The sequence below is a fragment of the Coffea arabica genome, chromosome 10e (assembly GCF_036785885.1).
Source record: "Coffea arabica cultivar ET-39 chromosome 10e, Coffea Arabica ET-39 HiFi, whole genome shotgun sequence".
In the NCBI taxonomy this organism is placed as follows: domain Eukaryota; kingdom Viridiplantae; phylum Streptophyta; class Magnoliopsida; order Gentianales; family Rubiaceae; genus Coffea; species Coffea arabica.
This window is the reverse complement of record NC_092328.1, coordinates 2,719,143-2,742,242: the sequence shown is the minus strand read 5'-3', so window position 1 is coordinate 2,742,242 and position 23,100 is coordinate 2,719,143. Positions and strand designations below refer to the sequence as shown.

The following is a 23,100-nucleotide window of genomic DNA, read 5'->3' as shown; positions in this document are numbered from 1 at the left end:
TCCTTCCCTGCGCTGGTGTTGCAGCTTGGAATCCCACTGTTTCTTCCTAATTTGCCCAAACGAGGTGACAATGAGAGCTCTCTGCTGGTGCTGGGTTCTCTGGATAAGCTCCAGGCTTACAATTTTCACTATAATCTTTCTGTAGCAGTTCATATTCCCATGCTAGGCTCTTGACTTTGTCATCCCTTCAAACTTGTTAAGTTGACAGAAGAAAGCCCAGTTTTTGCGGTCTCAAGGTTCCTTAAAAGCGTAGTTTGGCCCATTCCGTGACAAAATTCCACACACAATGACACAACCTCCCATGTACTTCTGGACTTCGCCATGGGGCTATCCTATGACCGTAATACGACAGTAGCATCAAGTAGTCCTAGTCTAAGATTGTGAGGGCTCTCTTGACACGATGCTGCTGCTGCTACTACACGACACAAGAGAACTCAGCAGTCCACACATACTCTGTTGCTGATTGCAAGTCCGAACTCAGAAGTCAAGCCATCAGTTTTGAATATCAATTCCATGGCCAGCTGAAAATGAGGGGAAGTGAAACACCACCATTAGCACCGATTTGGGGTTACTCCGAATTCCACCTACTAGATAGATGACCCGTGTAAAAGTTACAATTAACTAATCAGGCATTATGGTCTGGTTTCGTTTCGTTTGTAAATTGTAGACCAAAATCAAGAGTGACAGCGAGTCAATGATGATGCCTCTGCAAGTTCTGTCTTGTTTTGCGTTGAAAAAACAAGGGGAAAAAAGTTCTACTTATTGAGAGCATCCCGATTTGTTAAACCCTTCTTTACCTGTTAAAGAACGTAAACTCTGACGCCGTATACACTATCATCGTTAGATTCATGATATGTATGCAGAACTTGAATTTTAAATTTAAATTTTACATAATTACATGTCATCCAATATTGATAGTGTATACATTGTCAATGTAGAAAAAATTAATTCAAAGAAAATACGAGGATTTTTAGCTGTCATCAAGTATGGCGATGGGCCTGCCTTGTAATTGATTAATCAAGAAACGAAAATACGAGAAGGTTTAAGGACTCTACGCGCGATTTTTATGATGATGAGTAATTATGGCCTCTTAGCTCTAAACTATTCCCTTTGTCCCGCTTTAATAGAGTTGTTTTTATTTATTTCAAATTATAGTCTATTTTTTAATTAAAAATTATAATTAGCTTGTAATTTTTCAAAAATTTCTTATTTCATATAAATTATTATAGGGTATAATTTAATTTATTTAATGTAAAATTAATTAGTCATGTTCCACTCCAGTAATCTAGCTTTATGTTCTCAATAAAGCTAACTAATCTTTTTTAAATTATTTGAAAAAAAAAAAATCAAAACTGTCAGTGTTGGGACAGAGGCAGTAGTAATTTGCTTCCCGTCAAGGTTGTAAAAATTGAGGCATAATTAAAGCCGCAAGACAAGATTAGACCAAATACAGATGCATCCGAATTCCAACCTTGACTACTAGCTAGCAGCATGCAATCTTACACTTGGTTTTCAATAATATTATCTATTTTCCACTGCCTTTTGATTCCAACAGATAAATTGTTACCCAAGATAAATGAATAAATAAATAAGTGCCTCGTGACATCTCATCACTCTCCCAGGCTAACTCTGCTCAGACTAAATTCCTTAAACTTTTGACGAAATGACTCCACTATAAAATACTACATCACAGTAAAGGGACAACGTGGGAATTGTCTTGATAAAAGAAATCTTTCCATACACTCTGCTAATTCAACATTTATAAATGAATTAAGCGCCTAATCGGCCCAACAAATTAATCCTACGTCCCCAGAAAGCTGTTTCTGAATCTTGTGCTAGGAGGCATGATGGAATGGTCTTTCCAGCACCTCAATGCTGCTGCAGTTGGACTGCTTGCTTTCTCCTTCTTCCTTGTCTACTTTTTCTTCAACAAAGATGCCAAAAAACATGGTTCAGTGCCACCAGAAGCAGGCGGTGCATGGCCTATTATTGGCCACCTTCACCTCTTAGGAAGAGGTCCAGAAAGGCTTCCCCACATAACCTTGGCAGCCCTGGCCGAGAAATATGGACCAGCCTTCACTATCAGGCTAGGAGTGCATAAAAACCTGGTTGTAAGCAGCTGGGAACTAGCAAAGGAGATATTCACCACCCATGACTTGGCTACAGCATCACGTCCGAATTCTTTGGCAAGCGAACTCCTAAGTTATGACTATGCCAGTTTTGGATTCGCTCCTTACGGTGATTATTGGCGTGAGATGCGTAAGGTAATCTCCATCGAACTACTCTCCACTAAACGCCTTGAGCTCCTCAAGCACGTCAGGATTTCTGAGACTGACCTTTCCACCAAAGATCTTTACAATCTCTGGAATTCTTCTTCAGGCCCTGTTCTGGTGGAAATGAAGCAGTGGTTTGCGGACTTGACTCTAAACGTGATCCTTAGGATGGTTGTGGGGAAAAGGTTCTTTGGGGCAGCAGACGTTAGCGAGGAGAAAGAAGCAAAGGTGTGCCAAAAGGTGATGAGGGAATTCTTTTATTTAACTGGGCTGTTTGTACTGGCGGACTCTGTTCCTTATCTAAGATGGTTGGACTGGGGAGGGTACGAGAGGAAAATGAAAGTAAATGCTCAAGAGGTGGACCGACTAGCCGACGGATGGTTGAAAGAACATCGTCGAAAGAAACATTCGGGCGAGGCCACTAGTGATCATCAGGACTTCATGGACGTCATGCTCTCACTCACAGAAGGTGCAGATTTTTCTGCTGGTTACGATGCTGATACTATCACCAAAGCTACTTGCGTAGTAAGTCCAGTATATATACTTTTAATTTTTCTTATTCTCAATTTGTTTCTTTACAGCTGATCAATATCTAGAATACGTTAGTTTAAAGAAAACTGCAAGTAAGTTCAAAATTTTGCTGTCTTTTGGACTTGACAGGGTTTGATTTCTGGTGGGAGTGATACCACTGTAGTGATGCTAACATGGACGCTGTCTTTGATAATGAACAACCCTCGAGTCTTGAAGAAGGCTCAAGAAGAACTAGACCTGCACGTCGGCAAGGAGAGGCGGGTTACAGAATCAGATATTAGTAATTTGGTCTACCTCCAAGCGATCATCAAAGAAACGCTACGACTATATCCACCCGGGCCACTGGGGGGCACCAGAGAATTGAGTGAAGACTGTATTATAGGTGGCTATCATATTCCAAAAGGCACAAGAGTAATCCTGAACATGTGGAAAATCCAGAGGGATCCTAACGTATGGCATGATGGTCCGTTGGAGTTCAGGCCGGAGAGGTTCCTCACCACACATAAGCATATTGATGTGAAAGGTTATCATTTCGAATTGATCCCATTTGGGGCTGGTAGAAGAATTTGCCCTGGGATTAATTTGGGGCTTCAGATGTTACACCTAGTCTTGGCCAATTTGCTCCATGCTTTTGACCTCTCAACTCCTTCTAATGAACCGGTTGATATGACTGAGAGCGCCGGATTGACAAACATCAAAGCCACTCCGCTCCAACTCCTTGTTGCTCCACGCCTGCCTCCTCACCTTTACTCGTAACTCAGTTTGGAAAGGATCTAGTATTTAATAGCAAAAGCAATCGTAGAAATGTTTATTGAGGACCTGAATAATACAAATGAATTGCAACAAAATATATTCTGTCTATGAGATGTTTTGCATTGAGATATTTCTTACTTGTCCTAAATGGCAGGGAAGAGTACTTAAAACAGAATATACATGCTTAACAGTGATATAGTATGAATCAAAACTACATCATTTTGATCCATTTCTTGAGTTGTTTTAGATTAGTGAAAAAAGATGACAGTCAAAGTAAACAGCAGCGCCAGTATTTTTAAACGGTTCTTTTTGTGAAGGTTAGTCCTCTAGTATTAGTACCAAAACTATGGCAGAAGAAAGGGGTCCTCTCACAGGCCACAGCTGCCCACCACTCGCCTCAATTCCCATGCATTTCCTGACACAGCCTTGATCCATCAGTTTGGTCCTGAAGGACACGGCTGACTGCCAACTTCATCTTCTAATCTATGAAAAAAAATACTCAGCAACCTCTAATTGTCTAGATAAGGTACATCGTACATCAAATAAGAGGTGATATCCATCAAAGTCCTGGTAGTTTAAGTTTTCTTCTAGATCTTCACATCTGATTCTTGACATATGGCTGAACAGATCTTCATGTGACTTGTCACCAGGGACAAATATACGGTGCCACCCAAGTTAAGAAAATTCATTGAGATGTTATCAACATGGAGACAAGGCTGCAAAGGTAACAACACATGTATTACCGTCTCTCGAGGATCAAGGCTGTGTCAAGGCTGTATCATTGTCTCTCGAGGCAAAACGTTTAGGCTCACATGTTTGCTTTTTCCCCCCACTTTAAAAACTTGATCTCGCACTTACTAATAAAATTTATTAAGAATCATGTTTCCAACATCACATATTGACTTCTGTTACTAATGATTCTTTTTTAAATTGATTACTTTTCTATTTCTTGCAATGATAACAATTTTTATTTACTTCGGTTCGCTATGCAGTACACAAATTATTGACATGAATTTGGAGATATATCTAATAGAGATATTTATGTCTTTTTTATTTATATCGCATTACTTTCCAGTTCCTTTTTGAGTAGGAAATAAGAATCATATAATATTAAGAATTCTTATAGGAAATAATAATTGATATATATCTAAACAAAATAGGAGCAAGTCACGTAGGAAACTACTTACCGTCTCGTTAAGCCACGTAAGAAAGAAAAAACATGAAAGGATAAGAATGATGATACGACTATTATATATATATATATATAATAGGCACTATAAGGAAACAGACCGTGCAAGCACAGTGTAGACCTATCTATAAAATTATTGCTAAAATTCATGACACTATAATTTGCTTTCAAATAAAAAGAAATTATAATTATCAAAAAATGAGCCTATAAAAGTTTATCTTTAGTGGAATGTTTCAAAAGTTTGCTACAACTTATTTATTGTGATTTAATAGAGATATATACTGTATTGTATGGACAAACAATAGCACAGATTCAAAAACTAAACACATGAGAAATGCAAAACCAGTTCAATATTAACATAAATGATATATGCTTCATAAAATTCAAATATCATGTTATTATAATTACAAATGCATAAAATTTCACCACTGTTTCTTTTTCAAACAAGACATCATCATGTAAAAACTTCTATCCTACAAATTCATAATAAAACTTTCAAAAAAGTTGAATGGAAGGCTTTTCAAACCGCACGAATGGAAAATCGATTTAAGACAAATCGCACGAAAGGAAAATCGATTTGCAGAACCAAAATAATAGAGAACTTAATGAAATCAAAGAGATCAAGCCAAAATAAATAAATAAATAAATACACTGAGGTAACAGAACAAAGAGGCAAAAAAAGAAAAATGATAAAGGCTAAAAAAATACAGTTAATATAAAAAAGTTAAAAAAATACTGTTAAAAAAAGTTAAATCCATATTTGGCAACGTGAAACAAGGGAAGAATAGGAATAAAAAGAAAATGGAATATACCGGACAGTAGGAGTAATGGAGGTAAAAAATCTATTATTAATGTTTCTCCTAAAAAAAAGATATCATGATTCATGAATCATGATTTTTGAACAATGGAATAAAAGAAATATCCATTCCCGTGCAAGAAAAGCATACATTCAATTAATTATAGAGGAAAAAGGAAAAAAAATGGATTGACTGAGCAAAATGAAGAAAGGCAGAAAAAAATTGAGATGAAGGAACAAAGAAAAAAAAAAGCAAAATACTGGATTAAAGAGTTAAAATTGATGGAATAGGAAGTGACAGTTTAAATCAGTTGATTATTACGATACCTCTCCATGGTCAACAATAATCATCTAAAAAAATAGTAAAAAAATAATCTTAGTATAATTAATTATAAATAAAAAATTTGAAGGGGAAAAAGAAAGATGAAGAAAAAAAAGAGAGATGAAAGTTAAAAGCAGAAGCAAAAAGAGAAAGAAAAAAGAATTTAGAGGAGAGATATTTATGACTTTTGACTAATCAAAAAAAATAATGAAGTAAAAATTCAACTACAGGTAGAAACTAACACTTATCAAAATAAGAGACTATACTTTTTCTTTTTTTTTTCTGAAGGAGGAAATATTCGGACTATCCGATAAATCGAACCCGATTAATTCTCCATCGATCTAGAAGGAGAGATTCATCCCCAAACATGATAATCATGAGACTCGAATCCTGACGGGGCTGGACAACAGCTCCTACGGAGGGTGCCATAACCAATTGAACTGCCTAGGAGCGGCTGGCACATAACCTCTCTTTCTTTTATATACAAGGTAGAGATAACAATAAGATAAGAGTGGCATATGCATACCACCGTGTTTCTACCCAAAACTTAGCTATGGAATTGCTTCTCTTATACCCTAGGGCTGCAGCTGTTGGGCTACTTGTATTGGCTTTTGTTCTCTCCTTTTTACTTTGGAGGACTGCTAACTCTAAGCAGGCTGAAGTTAGACCAATCAAAAGCCGTTTACCGGTTGAAGCAGGCGGCGCATGGCCCATAATTGGTCACCTCCACCTCTTAGCTGGAGGCTCACAGCTCGCCCACATAATATTGGGAGGCATGGCTGACAAATACGGGCCATCCTTCACCCTAAGACTCGGAGTTCACAGGGCCGTGGTAGTCAGTAGCCTGGAAATGGCGAAGGAGCTTTTCACCTCCCAGGATACGGTTGTATCACAACGACCAACTAGTTTAGCAGCTAAACTCCTCGGCTACAACTATGCCATGTTTGGCTTCGTTCCTTACGGCCCATTTTGGAGCGAGATCCGCAAAATAATTTCCCAAAAATTGCTCTCTGCTCGCCGGCTCGAGCTCCTCAAGCATGTGAGAGTTTCTGAAACTGGGATTTCCGTGAAAGAGCTTTACAGGGAGTCATCAAAGGGTCGTGCTTTGGTTGATATGAAGCGGTGGTTTGGGGACTTGACTTTAAACGTGATTATAAGAATGATTGCCGGAAAAAGATACTTTGGGGGAGCAATAGATGTCAGTGAGGAGAAAGAAGCCAGGCAGTGCCAGAAGGCGGCGAGGGATTTCTTTCATTTAGTTGGGATATATGTGGTGGCCGACTTCGTTCCTTTCTTGGGTTGGTTAGACTTAGAAGGACACGAGAAGAAACTGAAGGAAACTGCTAAAGAAATGGATCAGATTGTTGAGGGATGGCTGAAGGAGCATAAACGAAGAAAAGAGTCCGGCAAGGGTGATGGCCAACAAGACTTCATGGACGTAATGCTCTCGGTCACCCAAGGTGGCCAAGGAGAAATAATGAACCTTGCTGGAGGCTATGATGCTGACACCATTGTCAAGGCCACGTGCCTAGTATGCACTATTTTAAGCGAAATATCGTCGTTTTTTTTTTTTTTTTCCTTTTGGCTTACATTTTCTTTCATCTACTGCTCTGCAATGTATAGGGATGGCAATGGAGGCGGGTGCCCGCGCGGGGGCTCATGGGGTGGGGGTTGGGGCGGGGGGAATTTCCCCCCGCTTAGAAATGGGACTGGGGGCGGGGGAGTATACCCTCGCCCCGCCACCCGCAAAAAATATATATATATATAAATATATATATATAAATGACTATATATTATATGTAAGTTAATTAGTTATAAACTTATGATAATGATATTATTAGTTAGATGTATTATATAATGTATATTAGTTTATGTAATATAATTGATATTATCAATTATATGAATAATTATACATGTCTACTAATAGAATTTATTAAATAGTTATACTAAATTTACTAATACATTTATACTAAATTTCTAATTACACTTAATAGAATAACACTTTTTTCTAAAAAAAAAGCACAAACACAATGAAAAATTAGTGATTGCATTTGTACAAAAAGTGAAAATTTGACTATTTTAGTTATATTTATTTCATCATATTGGATTGTATTCAAATAACTTCTGTTTGATTATTTTTATGAGTTTCAATTGTAAAATTACAATGAATAATAATTTGATGATGTGTTGATATTTTAATACTTGATTATTTATTAAAATTTAATTATAATAAAATTGTATAATAAAATTTTATTAACCCCGCGGGGGAAGCGGGGCAAGGCAGGGCGGGGACAAGGCGGGGCGGGGGAGCGGGAGGTGGGGGACGGGATGGGGGACGGGGGGAACTAATAGGCAACGGGGCGGGGGACGGGGGAGGGGTCCCCCGCCCCAACCCCGTCCCGTTGCCATCCCTAGCAATGTACATATGATTTGCTCCGCTAGCTCAAACCATCCTAGGCTTTTCTTAAAGAATATAACATGAAATAGACTTCCATGAAAATTGGAGTTTATAATCCTACTGGTAGCACGAGACTTTTCTTCTTCTTCTTTTTCTCCCCTTTTCCCTTTATTTATGTGGCAAAGAAAATAGTTAATACTATTGTTTCTACTAATGCTATACTGACTTATTCGGACTTAACAGAATTTGATGTCTGGTGGGAGTGACACCACAGCAGTTATGCTAACATGGGCACTATCTCTCTTGTTGAACAATCCTCAAGTCCTGAGAAAGGCTCGAGAAGAACTAGATCTCCACATTGGCAAGGATAGACGAGTAACAGAATCAGACATCAACAATCTGGTCTACCTTCAAGCCATTGTCAAAGAGACATTTCGGCTGTACCCAGCTTCTCCACTGGGCGTTACTAGGGACTTCAATGAAGACTGCACTTTCGGTGGTGGTAATTATCATGTCCCCAAAGGCACGAGGCTGATATTTAACCTGTGGAAACTCCAGCGGGATCCAAACATATGGCCTGATGATCCATCCGAATATAGGCCTGAGAGGTTCCTTTCGACTCATAAAGATGTTGAAATCAATGGAAAGCAATTCGAACTGGTCCCCTTTGGCGCAGGCAGAAGAATTTGCCCTGGATTGCATTTTGGCATTCAAATGATACACCTGGTTTTAGCAGATTTGCTTCATGCATTTGACATCTCAAAGCCGAGCGATGAACCGGTTGATATGACTGAGAGCGCTGGATTGACAAATGCCAAAGCCACGCCTCTTGATGTGCTAATTGCACCCCGCCTGTCTCCTAATCTTTATTAATAAATCTAAGTCTTATCCAAATAATCTATGTATATTGTATTTGAAGATGCCTCATCCAAGGATGGTGTGAAGAATATGTAGCATCTATACCTATTTTTCAGGAGTATATGTTGCGTTTTAAATATGTAGTAGTTTATGCTTCATTTCATGCACAAACCTTACCAAGACTTTAAGTTGCAAATATATTTACTAGGGCCTTATCCGTCGGACCACAGGATTATATGCACTTGCAGAACATGAAAAGAGTAATTAGCCGGGAGACAAAAAAAGTTCAGGAAGCCTCAACTGAACTGCGAACCAAATTCAACACTGTCAATCAATAGTATCATCAGGTGCCTGTTCAATACATCAATGATATATGCTCAAATTGAGTAGTGATAAAAGGGCTAAAAAAAGACTAATAAAAAGGTTGGAAATGACAAATAAAGCTAGAAATGACAACGCTGGGGGATAATGATTGTTGATCCAAAACTTCTCTAGACTATCGTAGTCTCTCTCAATAATTGATCGTGAGCACCAAATTAATAAGGGTTGTCAATTGTCACCGTGTACTCGGGTGCGACTTGTTGATCCAAAACTTCTCTCGGTAATTAATGGTAATCACGAAAGTCGTGATCCAAATCAATCAAGGAAAGATTTTTTTGTCAATTATCACATAATTAATCGTAACCACGAAAGTCGTGATCCACATCAATCAACAAAAGACTTTTTGTCAATTGCAATTAGAACAAAACTATACATTCTCATTAATTCACATCACTCTTTATCTCGTTAATTTTGCTAATTTTGTCGTTTATTAGATTTAAATCGAATAAATTTGAGAATTAAGGATGCAAAGTGTCCAAAATTGAGAGTTTAGATTGTAAAGCGTTCAAAATTAAAATTTAGAATGTAAAGTAAAAAAGTGCTGCAAGTTTGAGATTGCAAAATGGAGTTAAGTCAAAAGGAAAAAAAAATCTATCTAACTCCTCAGCCAAAATGCTACTGCCTCTTTTAAGAGCCTTGCAGTCCCAGTCCCCCGGTTTTGAGGAAGTTGCAAAATGAGTTAGTAAATCACATTGGAAGTACTAAACGGGTCTGTATACCCACTAGCCCCTAATACACAAGCCTCCTTAAGCTCTCCCTCTCCCTACATTAGGATAGAGTAGGTTATATAATATATCGTTGTTGACAAAAAAAAAAAAATAGTACTAAACGGGTCATGGAACCAACAGCCTTTTGCCCTGTTGGTCACCGCCAAAGATTTGTTACATTATGTGATTTTCTTAAATCCATGCGGATGCATATTATACTCATTTGGTCTAACGGCGGTTCAATCCTCCTCTCCTCCTAGATTATGTTAGAGTAGGAATAAAAGTAGAAGTAAAGTCGTTAAGTAATGAATGACAAAAAAAAAAAAAAAAAAGTACTAAACAAGTCATGGGATCAGAAATAGGCAATCAATTAATATGTGGCCGGGGGTCGGATTTGCTAATCAAATTCTAAAATTGCTAGTAATCAAATTCTAAAAGTACCATTGCTCTTTGCCTTGCTTCCAAATTACTAGTAATTAGCTAATGGCCAGGTCAAATTCCTACGGTATCAGACTAGCTCTTTAGGATTTCAAGAGCTTACGGAATTTTTTAAAATTGATCCACAAAATCCATTTATTTGGGGATAATGGTTTGTGTAATGGTTTGTAGACTCAAGATGGTTCGTGTTATGGTTTGTTTTACCAATCGTACGCCAACATTTTTGTGTGGCCAGGCTGTCCGTAAAGTGAGGACCCAAGCCATGATAGGTTGGGCCGAGTACTCTGTCCTCCCGGACCTCTACTTTCATGAACATCCTAGGCAAATGATCAACAACCTGACCGCCACCTCCGCTGGTGCTCAGAACCCAAATAAATCAATAAATAAAAGCCGAATCCCAGTCCAGTTGAGAAGCATATAACAAAGGATTGGCGCTCAAGCCATTTTCGCTTTTTCATCCCCGTGCAAGATTTATGCCTAGTTTGAGAGTTTAGATGAGAGAAGAAAAGAAAGAGAACAAAATATTACGACTATATATTTTCTGTAGTTTGGGGCCTTAGGAGAGAAAACAAGAGACAAGATAAGTAACATGTTGAACTTAGAAATATGTCCATTTAATCAAATAACTAGATGTTTGTTTAACTGGTAAAAATGACATTACCAAAAAAAAAAAAGATTTAGCGAGACATATTATGTTTATTCTATTTCGTTACTTTTCTTCCCGGCTTAAACTTTCAAATGGAGAAAAATAATAAGTTTAAGGCGTGTTTGAATAGACATTATTTGCACAAAAATTATTTGTTTGTATCATAAATATATTTTTTAATATATATATATTTTTTAATAATTTTTTTGATCTCATATACATCACATTATAAAATTGTTATAATAATTATTCCAAATAATATGTTTCTGAATCATTTCTTTGCTCATCGATTACTTCCATCCAAATGAACGGCCTCAGATTAGACAACAAAGAGATAATAATTTATTTTACTTTTGCATTATTTTGACGACGAAGTGTGCTATCCCCTTGTACGGTTTGAGAACAAGGCATAATATATTTGTGGTTTGAGTGTACATTCTCACTAACAAAGTTGGAATGACCATTCGAAAAGGTTGAAAATACAACTGTGCGTTTGAGGAGCTTTGCAGTTGAGATCATAGCCACAAGGCAAAAAAGGGTAAGGGGAGAGTTTTAAGTTTGCCAAACCGAAATTAACAATAGTGTGCTGATAGATTGCGATATTTGAGAAGAAGTTCATTTTTCCTTTTTTTTCTTTTTTTTTTAATCACTCATAAACGAGGACTGTGTTAATAAGAGGACAAAGGATGATAATGCGTTTTCAACTCCAGCAAGAAATATCGCAAGACAATCACGATTTGCAGACAAATAAAGGCCCACTTAGCTGAATAATTGGCCAAGTATCTCACAAACTGCGCTTATTCTTTGAATGATGAGAACTAATGATTTGGTTGCATTAATTGCATCATAATTGTAATCACATGATTCGGTTCTTGTGTGGGCTGCCCTGATCCCTCCTTGACAACAACATGCCCATCCGTTTTCCACTCTCCCTTTTTTAAGGTCATCCTCTGCGACAACATAAATCGTGTGTTCGAATCTTGTTTTTGTTTGTGGTGCGAGAGCTATATTGATGGACGAATAATCTATAAAATCTCGGAAACATATTTTGATCCATATAAAAATTCTTGCATGCGATCTATAATTTCGGAGAGATGCGTTCACAGAGGTGTCCGGATCAATCCTTATCAGGCCCGACTAATCCCTTGCGGCCTGGACCCGGAGCCCCAACCCGGCCCGAACACGTTAAGTGCACGGAGGAATCCAGTGGAATGGAGACTCGAACTTGTGACCTCAAGATTCACTGATGAGAGGCGCTGTCGCAAGCGCCTTCTGCACTATCTACATACACATTTTTCATTTCTCAATCAACAGTTCTCATCGTCTTGAAATGGCAACCGTCCATTCATCCCCCTCAAATCACTTTCACGACCTTTGTATTAATTCCATGACCGTGTCTGGGTGGCTGCCTATGATGATGAAGATCCATCATTGCAGCTCTCCCCAACTCAAGATGGTCACGCCACCTTAAATTATTAGTACCATTCTTTTCTTTCCACTGCTCAAACTTCAAGGTCTCAACCAAGAATTTAAATTCAATTGGACAGACCCCAATGTGGTCCTCATCGTAAAACCAAACCAGAAATACGCAACTTGAGCAGATTAGGCAAATGTCCAACCGGGTTGGCATAAGAGACACGTAAAAGGGCAAAAAAAAGAAAAATACAAATCAATAATGGAGGTCTAATTTCTTAAGCCAACAGGCAACAGCGACCTTCCCAGATAACATGAGCTGAAATCCGGTTCAGTTAATGAGAATAATCATTATTATTATTATTTGTGGGTCAAAACTCATATTATAATTGTGGGAAATCGGGTGCCAGCAAGACTCCCAACTCTAGGCCCGATTCAAGTAAAGTGATAGAAACAACGCTTATCATTGTTTGCTGTATACATGACATGCATACGTTAGTTGTGTTGAATTTTCTCAACCTTTCTCTTCTTCTAAAGAAAATGAACTGGTAGCTACTCCAACCTGTAATCTCAAGTTGTCCATTCATTCCTTCTGTCATTATTCAATGGCCTTGACTGGATTTTGAGCTTTTTTCATTTATATGCAAATCGACATTGTTTATATTGTTAAGAAGACCAAAATATATATATATATATATATATATATATATATATATATATATATATATATATATATATATATGTAATGCTATTACGGAACCTACGTTACATAAATGTTTTTGTAGATATATGTAATAAATATTTTGAACAATATCTAAAAGTTGTACCGACCCTTTTGCATGGCACAATTGATTAATCAGGTGTCTTTAATTATTTTGTTGAAACCAATTAATCTGTTCATTTTCAGCATAAAACTAAACCAAAGTTCAATTGAAAGATAGTTATTGTCCATAATCAACTTTTATTTTCTCCTTTTTCTTACATATCTTTGTATTTCCTTTTTTTTTTGCCGTGTCGATGGTCAGTGTCGGTCGTAATGAATTTTGAAATTTAGAAGCCAGGAATAATTTTCTAGAAAATAGCATTAAGTATCTAATTTTTTGCCAATATCTAAATGTGTTCAGAAATTTTTTTTTTGGGATCAAGAATTACTATATGTTACTCTTTATGTAAAATCCCAAATTGAGGAATTAAAAAATCGTCAAAAAAAAAAAAAAAAAATTTCTTAACAGGTCACGTTTGTTTACCAAAGGAGTCGTTGGCCTACTGAAACAAGCATTGCAACTAGTGCATTACAAACTCGACTGGAGCACTTGGGGAAAAAAAAAGCTGGGGGGAAGCCTACACAGCTAACCAGCTTCATATTCTTCTCTCTCACCAAAAATCTTTTTCTCCGGCACTAAATTTTACGATCACCGGAGCTGTTAAATGCAAATTAGCAACGCGACTTTGACACCTAGGAGTGCTGCCGGAAAAATGTCGTCGGAGCAAGTCATCGTGGCCGTGAAGGCAGAGAAGGTGATCACGAAGACGGCAATGGCTTGGGCATTGACTCACGTCGTCCATCCCGGCGACTGCATTACCTTGCTCGCCGTGTTTCCCGAGGAGAAAACCGGTTAGAATTTCTGCACTCTTAAGCATATCCGTAATTCTCAAGCTACTGCTAGTAGTACTTCGACTTTTTTTTTTTGGGAAGGTGTGATTAGTGCGTGTAATATATGCAGGGAGGAGGAGATTTTGGGGATTTCCGAGGTTGAAAGGAGACTGCCGTGCTGCTGCTGGCGGTGCTGACCTTACGTCGACGAACAAGTTGCCTGACCGGATTGGCCAGATCTCTGAGTCGTGTTCTCAAATGGTTCTTCAATTTCAAGATCGAATTGATGTACGTTTTAGTGACTAGTAGTAAAATTTTGCTGCATTTCTACTTTTTACTTTGTAGTGTAACTTTCAAGGGATGATGATTGGCCTCTTTGTCTTCTCCTAGATTCCATGCTGATTTCATCTTTCAAGACCTTTTAAACTTTATTTTTTTTTTACTTTTATGGGTAATTAGGTAATTTTGATAGTGTTGTTTTTGTCACACGTGGTAAAATCTAAAGTTTAGAGCATTAACGAAGGAAACAAAAATCATTACTTGTATTAAATAGATGAAAGATCCCTTTTGTCGCACTACTTTTGAGTTTTAGAAGAATTATGATGGGTCTTTTTGAATTGGAGTTGGGGTTTGGAGGACAATGGGCTGTGATGCCAATAGCGGTGAATGTAGGGATAAGGAGTCAATTCCTGATATGTTTACTGAGGGAAGTGTTATTAATGACTACGGTAGTTTGCTATATTGCTTAAAATCGAATGTTATCAGACATAATTTGTTGTTTGCTTATGAGAGCAAGACATTTGACTAAAAATGAGAAACAAATCGGAGTTATGCTTGGTGTTGTTTGTAGGTCAGAGTGCGTATCAAAGTCGTTTCTGCTACACCTGCTGGCACTGTGGCAGCTGAAGCAAAGGATAATGCAGCCAAATGGGTCGTATTGGACAAGTAATTTAACATAAATGTATTATTTCTTATTTTCTAAGTCTTGGTTTTCTGTGTTTACGATGTCTTCTTTTCTTGGTCTTGTTAGCTTCTAATAAACTGTTCCCCAAGATATGATAGCTTTTGCCTCTATATCTCTTCTGATTGAAGGGCATGTGAGAAAACTCATCCAGCGATTTAGTTGTGCATATAAAGGTCTGGAAAGGGTTGTAGTTCTCGATTTGTTATATGCTTAATAGTAATTTGGATCAGTAAGTAGTTAAACTTCACTAACACTTCAAATATATCAAAGAATTGGTGCTATATCCAATCCTAAGTGTTAATACCTTAAACCAATTACTGGTCCTGCTCCAAATCCCAATAATTATAAGCAAATTGCTGCTTATAATAATTGGAATGCAATATCTATAAAGTATTCCCTGAAACGATGAGTTCTAAACACGTCAACGATGTTTATGGATCATCACTCCATTTCGTTGGTCTTTATTCGTGAAGAGAATTAAAGTTGATTTTACTTTAGACTAGAATCTGAATAAATTCTAATCAAGGATCTCCTGTGTGTTAATAATTGGTTGAGTTGGTTCTAGTTTACTTGCTGGTCTGTTCGAGTCATTATCTTAATGTCTTTCCCTTCAATGCAATTCAGAGTTCTGCTGTGGCAGATTTCTTTAGTTGTTAACCTTGTTTGGCTAACTACCTGCATTTTAGACCACTTATGTCACTTAGACCTGACTAGAAGCATCGGAGCCATTGTTTTGGAGTTGCATTTGTCGGACATGACTTGATCAATGCTTGCTCATATTGTCATCAAGATGGATACCATTAGTTATTTTTTTATTTGAATTACATGTATTTTTATGTTGCTATCAACCTTCAACCTTGCATGTCTGCCTAAGCTGTTACATGAGTTTCTAAGGGTTGTTAATCAAATTTTATTTCTTAGCCATCTTGTTCTCTCATCACCTTAATGGAAAATAACATTTAATCACCTAGTTCATGTGACTGTCTGCTCAGAAATACAACACTCACTCAAAAGTTTTGTTCTCCTTAGCCAGAAAACTGAAGCTAGAACTTCGGCATTGCACGGATCAGCTTCACTGCAACATTGTAGTTATGAAGGGTTCACAGCCAAAAGTCCTTAGGCTCAATCTTGAATGCTCAGACGAAATTCAAACCCCTTTTTATTCTGCTGCTGCTTCACCTGTTTTGGATGTGCAGAAGTTGCATGGACAGAGGGTGAAGCATTCGACTCCTGTGAGTAGCCCTGAGGAGCCAAGCACATCCTACACAAAAACCTCCGGAGAAACTTCATTATCCAGTCCTGACACTGCCACTTCTAAATTCCTTGTGTATCAACAAAATCCCCTTTATGAAAAACTAACTACGGGCAAGCACACTCCTAGCCATAAACCTAATGGCTTTGGTCATCCACTTGCTTTGCCAGATTCAGTTGAGGAAAGGACTGTAACCCTTTCTATGAGCTCAGAAAATTTAAATTTGGATGATAAAAGAATCTTTTGGATTCCTCAGAACCACAAGATAAGCGAGAAAGCCCAAGAAATTGGAGACTGCCAAAATGGATTGCAAAAGACAGCACTACCTATGAGAGATGACCATCACCACCTTGTGCCATGTATGTTGACAGAAGGGCATAAACACAATCTAACCTATGGTAAAGATGTTGAATTTAACTCGAACATCAGAGATGCAGTTTCTTTGTGCAGAACTTTGTCAACACCCCCTCCTTTATGTTCACAATGTCAACAGAAGGCACCAGCTTTTGGAAAGCCCCCTAGGCAATTCCTTTATGAAGAGCTAGAGGAGGCTACAGACGGTTTCTCAGATATGAATTTCCTAGCTGAAGGAGGGTTTGGTTTGGTTTACAGAGGTATTTTGAGGGATGGACTAGTTGTCGCAATTAAACAGCTGAAGTTTTCTGGATCTCAAAGGGACGCTGATTTCTGTAGGGAAGTGCGAGTTTTAAGCTGTGCGCAACATAGAAATGTTGTGCTATTGATTGGATTTTGCGTTGAGCAGAAGAGGAGATTATTAGTATATGAGTACATATGCAACAGCTCCTTGGATCTACACTTACATGGTATTTTCTGTTCCCTTTCATGTTGATACATAAAAGAGTGGAGTCCCCATTTCAGTTACTCAACTATAGCAAACTGCGGCACTCTGACTTGGATGATGTTTTTAAAATTGATAGGAAACTTGGATACAATTCTTGATTGGGACATGCGACTCAAAATAGCTATTGGAACAGCAAGAGGCTTACGATATCTCCATGAAGATTGCAGGGTGGGATGTATAATACATAGAGATTTGAGGCCTCACAACATCCTCCTGACCCATGATTTTGAACCTCTGGTAAATGGTTGCTAGAAGCATTTAGTTTGCATAATTTAGCATGCAACTGTGATTAAATCGGAGTAATCTGTTTACAAGTATTTTCTGAATTAGTAAAATCTATTCCATTTGAGATCTTTGAATAGCATGCACCCACCTCTCAACTCTGGCTTTTTATTGACAGTTTGTGTATTTTCTCTGTCAAATAATCATTTTCATCCCAATTATATAGTGCATTCTTTTCAGGTTGCAGATTTTGGTCTTGCTAGACTACATCGTGAATGGGAACTTTGTGATGAGGAGCAAGTTATTGGGACATATGGGTAATTTAATACTTTGTTTTGTCACTATATATTATTCATTTATGACTACCTTAAATTCTAAAAGAATAATGTAGTAGAAGCGTTCATTTTAATCCGTGTGTTGAATTTTCCTCAGTTATATATCTTGACATGTTTCTGAACTTGTTTTGTGAATCAAACTTAATTTGGCTGAACTGCTTTGATATCTGTAGGTATCTTGCACCAGAGTACTTCACTGATGCCAAAGTTACAGAGAAAGTTGACATATATGCTTTTGGCCTAGTGTTATTAGAGCTAATTACGGGTGAAAAAACTGGCGCCTTGCCAAATTACAGTGGACAGCAATTTCTGTTCAAGAACTTTCACCCTTTGGGTACTCTGGAAGAAAGCCATTCTTTAGCAGATAAACAGAGGTTTCTGGATCCCTGCTTGGTTAGTTATGAGCTCCAAAGTTTCCCATATGAACTACGGGCAATGAGCCATGCTGCATCCTTGTGCCTACAGAAAGATCCTGATCTACGGCCCCCAATGTCAAAGGTTTCCCCTCCCTGTGTTAATTTAATATGGTTATCACCCGTAGCATTCTCTCCTCTGCACTAATGTTGACAGAACTAGTCTTGCCTTTCTGTCTAGCTATTTTTTCTAATTCGTTTAAGAAAGGTGGAAATTTATGCACTGATAACTTTTTCAAATTATATTAGGTTCTCAGAATACTAGAAGGAGGGGGTAAAGTTGTTCCTCTGGTATTGGATTCAAACTCAATCGGTAGTAGAAGCGGGCACATCAATGGATTGAATCCAGGTATAAGTACTACATCAAGAAGAAAGCATTCTCGGAGGCTTTCTCACTAAGAAGTCCACCTAGAGTAGTCCCTTATCTTTGACTGGTGAGTGTGTAGTAAATTCTTACGGTTACGAGTGTACTTCTGTGTAACATTGTCTGTATATGCTTCTTGCTCACTTCTAGAGCCAAATTTCATGGCTATAAAGAAAAACACGAGTTAGTTTCAATTTTCTTCATCATTTTGTCCTTTAGACCTTGGTCATCAACCTTTCAGTGAAAAAGTAACCTGTAGCGTTGATCAGTGAAAGTGACACTTTGTTCTCTTGCCCAAGACTTGAACTCTATAGCACAGGATCAGTTGCTTCAAAATGTTCAAATAGATGGCAATCCAATATGCTTCGTGTTCAGTTTCATTTCATCATCAAGTTTCTCAGCACTTATCATAGACGGTCAGGTGAATAATGAGGAAAAGATTCTATGCCCTTTTAGAAACGAAACCTATTTGATTTGTAATGTGAAAGGGCAAGGGAAGTATATAAACCTTTGGGCACCCCAAAGAAAAGAAAAATTAATATTTTGGCACTCAGAAAAGCTGAATGAGGCTCTGGTGTTTCCTTGTAAATTTGACTCTACTTCTGTTTTACTTGGAAATTTCTCTCTTTCCTTGGAAAAACAGCAGTGCCCTCTAAATTTCTCAATTACAAGAGGCTGAGATGTTGGAGGTACAGATCACAAGCAGAACATTATCAACCTGTCTAAATTTGATGGGTTGTGTTCTCTAATTGTATCTTCTGGACTTTTCCCCTGATTTACGTGGTGTAGTTGATATATCAAACACACTCCAAAGAGCATTTTACGAAGAATCTGAATTACAATTTCTGTCCCTCTTGTTTGTCATGTTGGGTAATGAATATCCAAGGATTAAAGCCATCGTTTTTCCAGGAATTCGTAATTATAAAACGTCAAGTCCAAAGGAATGGCAGCAACTTGTCCGCAACTAATCCCAGATTATCTTTCAACAATGGATAGTTAATTTGACCTTACAACTGGAAAATCTTGAAGATCCGTCAATAATCTAGTATACTCTAGAAAGTTGCTGTCTTACGGACTAACATATCCATTATATTTCCTACTCCTCTGCATGTAGTTAATGCTAAGAACAACTAAGAAGTGAGGATGCTGATTTAATAATTGAGGTCCAAGCATTAAAATTGCAATTAACTGGGTAGCCATTCTGGTCGTGTTTTGTGGTACTTCTCATAATTTGATTTCTCTAGTGTTATAGTGAGCAATAAAATTGGAGTGTCTGAACTCAATCATAGAAAATAATATTGCTGGGAAGAAATATTATGGTCACCCTCTCTCGAGCAAATGTCCGTTCAATTTGTTCCTAAAAGTCCATTCTTGGAAAGAAGAAACAAGAATTTCCAATTTAGAGAGAAACAAACTTTAGGAGGGGTACGAGTGGTAGAGGATTCGGTAAACATGCTTGCAGGTACTAATCCAATCATACACATCAATACGGGATCCGTGCTTTTACCAAATGCTTGCTGGATGATCATTATTATTGTTGGAATGGGTCAAACTTAAGATCTGAATAATTTAGCAATGGGTTTTTTTTGGGGGGGGGTTGGCTCCCCAGTCTTTTTGGCTGGACAGATTCGGCCAACCTTTTGATCGTCACTCTTCCAGCTTCAGGACAACCAGTGCAGGAAACTCAAAAAATAAGATTTCAAATTTCGTCTTATCGATCCATTGTTAGTGGAACCACCAAACACAGCTTAAACATGGAGATAACAGATAAATATGTATCAAGAACTTTCTATAAATAAAGGATCCTAGGCTAAAGTAGTTCTTAAATTACAAGCAAGTTTTATTCGCGAATTGTAAACTCTCCACACACTGTTTCAGTCGTCCATAATCATCCATCCGCTCATGAATATCACATTAGCATTGGTACTTCCAAGTCCAGAATCAAGATCTCTCTCGCACCTGTTTCACGATTTTATCCAACAAAAGACTATCGCAATATCATGGATTAGCAATTAATTACCGGGATCGTCGACCAAACTTTGATGAATGACTGACTCCTCCAGGTCTGTTGTAATCAATACTTTGCTGAAGGTATCGAGTCCCAAGGAGAATCACCCTGGCCTGGTTGCATGTTACCCATATGGCGCAAATCTGGTGCTGTCTCAGAAACGCTCCAGACCTTAACTGATTTATCAAGACTTCCACTATAAACCACCCACCGCTGATCACCGGTGGAGGAGTCTTTGTCCTCCTCAGCCGCCAGGCACTTGACTGGTCCAGTATGACCAGTCAAGACAGAGAGACAGGTATGAACATTTCCTTCCCTCCTCCAGACGCATATGGTTTTGTCTGCCGATCCACTGAAAACCAAGTTCCCTGCTGCAGTCAGGCAGAGGACGGCCAATTTGTGACCCTTTAAGACACCACCATGGGTCAATTCCTTCTCACGTTCCCAAAAGTTGACTAGCCCATCTGATGAGCCGCAATAAACCACCGATCCTGATTTATTCACAGCTAAAGCAGTCACTGCACATTCTTGAGTCAAGAGGGTTTGAATAAAATGATGCTTTACTGTTTTACCACTGGATTCTCTTCTCCAAACCTTAACAGTCCCATCGGCGGATCCTGTATACACCAATCCTTCCACACTGGCCACAACGGAATTAACCGCATCATCATGGGCTTTAACAGATTCCAGGCACTTCGAGTTTTCGACCCTCCAAACCTTAAACGTCCTGTCCCACGAGGCAGAATAAAGAAGCCCTTGTTCTTGGTTCATGCTCAAGCAAGAAATGGCATCAACATGCTTGATCCAGAGGGCAGTCCGTTTACGTTTGACCTCGATATAGTTACTAGGTTTCATTGAGGCTTTGAAGATATCAAAGAAAGTTGGTAATGTCCCTGAACGCTTGTGGACACTCGGGTTCTTAGGATTAATCTTCCACACACGGACCTTTCCATCCTGATGACCCGTAAAGATCTTGTCCCCGGAGATGATAATGGCTTTAACAAGGCCGCTGTTGGATTTGAATGCTGTAAATTCCTTCATATTCTTCCAAACACGGATGTTCTTGCTGTCCGAACCCGTGTAAAGAAGGTCCTCTTTCGCGGCCAATGAATATATGTGGCCTTCTTCGCGAACAAGCGAACCGATGAGGCCATTCTGAGGGACATTTTGTGGCACATTTTCATCAAATTTGGACCATGGGGACTGGGTAAAAGGTGAATTTTGGTTCCAGGGAGACATCGTCATGGGGGACATCTCGCCGCTCAACCGGCTAACATCATAGCCTGAGAAGCTGCTGTGCCGGGCGGCCATTTCATCATCTGTGGCTGCGGAGCAAATGTTGGGGTCCGAATGGGTCATGTTGCCTATTTTTGGAGGCAAACTTGAGGTGTCAGAAAACATTCTTGGCCTTCCTCCTTCCTTTTCTTATATCATTCAAAAAAGATGTTGTGTATTTCAACCATGAAAACTAAACCAAAAAAAATGACGAATGGTTTAACAAAAATCGGGAGAGAAGGCCAGATATGAAAATGATCAAAGGGAAGGGAAAACTGATGAGAGACTAGACAAGGGATAGAGGCAATGGAGATTGGAGAATGAAGAGGAGGAAGGAATGGGAGGGAGACTTTGTAGGGGATGAATTAAAATAAATAAATGAATAAAAGGTCTTGAAGGCGGGAGTGGAGGCCAATGAGGTGTCGACACATGTCAGCAAGAAACGTAATTCTTGCGTGCAGAGGAATTTGTCGGGTCCTCATAATCCGGGTCGGAAGTTTGTGTTCGTTGGGGTGGTTTAAGTAGTTTAATGAGGAGATTGTGGTTGGACATGTAGGCTGACAGGTATAGGACCAAAAGAGATACAAAAAAAAAAAAATGGAAAAAGAAAAAGTTTCGGCCTTTTGGAGAGTTTAACCTTTAGAGCTCTATTAGGGGATTTTTATTTGGATAAAAAAACCAGCACTAAAGTAATTGTTTTTGTAATCAAAATTTAAGATAAATTATTGAATTAGAGGTGGATGATATTCAGGTACAATAAAGTGTCTAAGGGAACTATAATGGGCCTGTTTGGAACCCCAAGTTTTTTACAAGTCTGTATGCTACTAGTTTTTTAATAACTTTTGCTACAGGAATCTCAAAAAATTTATCAAAGTTTTTAACCTACACACTTAAAAAAATTTTCCCTTCAACTTTTCTAATACACAAAAAATTTCCCTTCAACTTTTCTTCTTTTTCCTCCCTCACCCAACCCACCAGATCCTCCATCGCCAACCACCACATCCACCGGGAGTCTTGGTAGAAACGCAAAACTTGTCCCCAATTTCCATTTCACCGCGCTCACGAGTCCTAAAGGTGCTGACTTTACTGTGTTCGCCGCCAAACGG

The 23,100-nt window shown here is 38.4% G+C and overlaps 4 protein-coding genes across 5 annotated transcripts; 3 read left to right on the top strand and 1 right to left on the bottom strand.

Moving 5' to 3' along the window:
• Nucleotides 1-1,606: 1,606 nt before the first annotated feature.
• On the top strand, nt 1,607-3,665 carry LOC113712365 (strychnine-10-hydroxylase-like). Its single transcript, XM_027235759.2, has 2 exons — nt 1,607-2,798; nt 2,934-3,665. The coding sequence occupies exons 1-2, from the start codon at nt 1,845-1,847 to the stop codon at nt 3,558-3,560; spliced, it is 1,581 nt and encodes a 526-aa protein (XP_027091560.1). The 5' UTR covers nt 1,607-1,844; the 3' UTR covers nt 3,561-3,665.
• Nucleotides 3,666-6,053: 2,388 nt separating this feature from the next.
• Nucleotides 6,054-9,241, top strand: LOC113711873 (strychnine-10-hydroxylase). Its single transcript, XM_027235103.2, has 2 exons — nt 6,054-7,395; nt 8,506-9,241. Exons 1-2 carry the CDS (start codon nt 6,418-6,420, stop codon nt 9,133-9,135), a joined length of 1,608 nt encoding a protein of 535 aa, XP_027090904.2. The 5' UTR covers nt 6,054-6,417; the 3' UTR covers nt 9,136-9,241.
• Nucleotides 9,242-13,491: 4,250 nt separating this feature from the next.
• LOC113712385 (probable serine/threonine-protein kinase PBL21) lies at nt 13,492-19,091 on the top strand. 2 transcript variants are annotated; one of them, XM_027235783.2, is made up of 8 exons: nt 13,492-14,320; nt 14,430-14,587; nt 15,150-15,244; nt 16,297-17,339; nt 17,454-17,614; nt 17,840-17,916; nt 18,108-18,432; nt 18,597-19,091. In XM_027235783.2, exons 1-8 carry the CDS (start codon nt 14,134-14,136, stop codon nt 18,744-18,746), a joined length of 2,196 nt encoding a protein of 731 aa, XP_027091584.1. In that variant the 5' UTR covers nt 13,492-14,133; the 3' UTR covers nt 18,747-19,091. The 2 variants fall into 2 exon arrangements, with proteins under 2 accessions (XP_027091584.1, XP_027091585.1); XM_027235784.2 differs by lacking the exon at nt 13,492-14,320 and having other exon boundaries at nt 14,447-14,587; nt 16,293-17,339.
• Nucleotides 19,092-20,485: 1,394 nt separating this feature from the next.
• Nucleotides 20,486-22,357, bottom strand: LOC113712145 (protein JINGUBANG-like). The gene has a single exon (XM_027235436.2). It carries the CDS (start codon nt 22,118-22,120, stop codon nt 20,786-20,788), a length of 1,335 nt encoding a protein of 444 aa, XP_027091237.1. The 5' UTR covers nt 22,121-22,357; the 3' UTR covers nt 20,486-20,785.
• Between the last annotated feature and the right edge of the window lie 743 nt (nt 22,358-23,100).

Coding starts and splice junctions, on each gene's coding strand:
- LOC113712365 (XM_027235759.2), top strand. CDS start 1,845: ATGATGGAATGGTCTTTCCAGCACCTCAATGCTGCTGCAGTTGGACTG. Junction 2,799..2,933: donor TCACCAAAGCTACTTGCGTA/GTAAGTCCAGTA, acceptor TGGACTTGACAG/GGTTTGATTTCTGGTGGGAG.
- LOC113711873 (XM_027235103.2), top strand. CDS start 6,418: ATGGAATTGCTTCTCTTATACCCTAGGGCTGCAGCTGTTGGGCTACTT. Junction 7,396..8,505: donor TTGTCAAGGCCACGTGCCTA/GTATGCACTATT, acceptor CGGACTTAACAG/AATTTGATGTCTGGTGGGAG.
- LOC113712385 (XM_027235783.2), top strand. CDS start 14,134: ATGCAAATTAGCAACGCGACTTTGACACCTAGGAGTGCTGCCGGAAAA. Junction 14,321..14,429: donor GTTTCCCGAGGAGAAAACCG/GTTAGAATTTCT, acceptor TAATATATGCAG/GGAGGAGGAGATTTTGGGGA. Junction 18,433..18,596: donor TACGGCCCCCAATGTCAAAG/GTTTCCCCTCCC, acceptor AAATTATATTAG/GTTCTCAGAATACTAGAAGG.
- LOC113712145 (XM_027235436.2), bottom strand. CDS start 22,120: ATGTTTTCTGACACCTCAAGTTTGCCTCCAAAAATAGGCAACATGACC.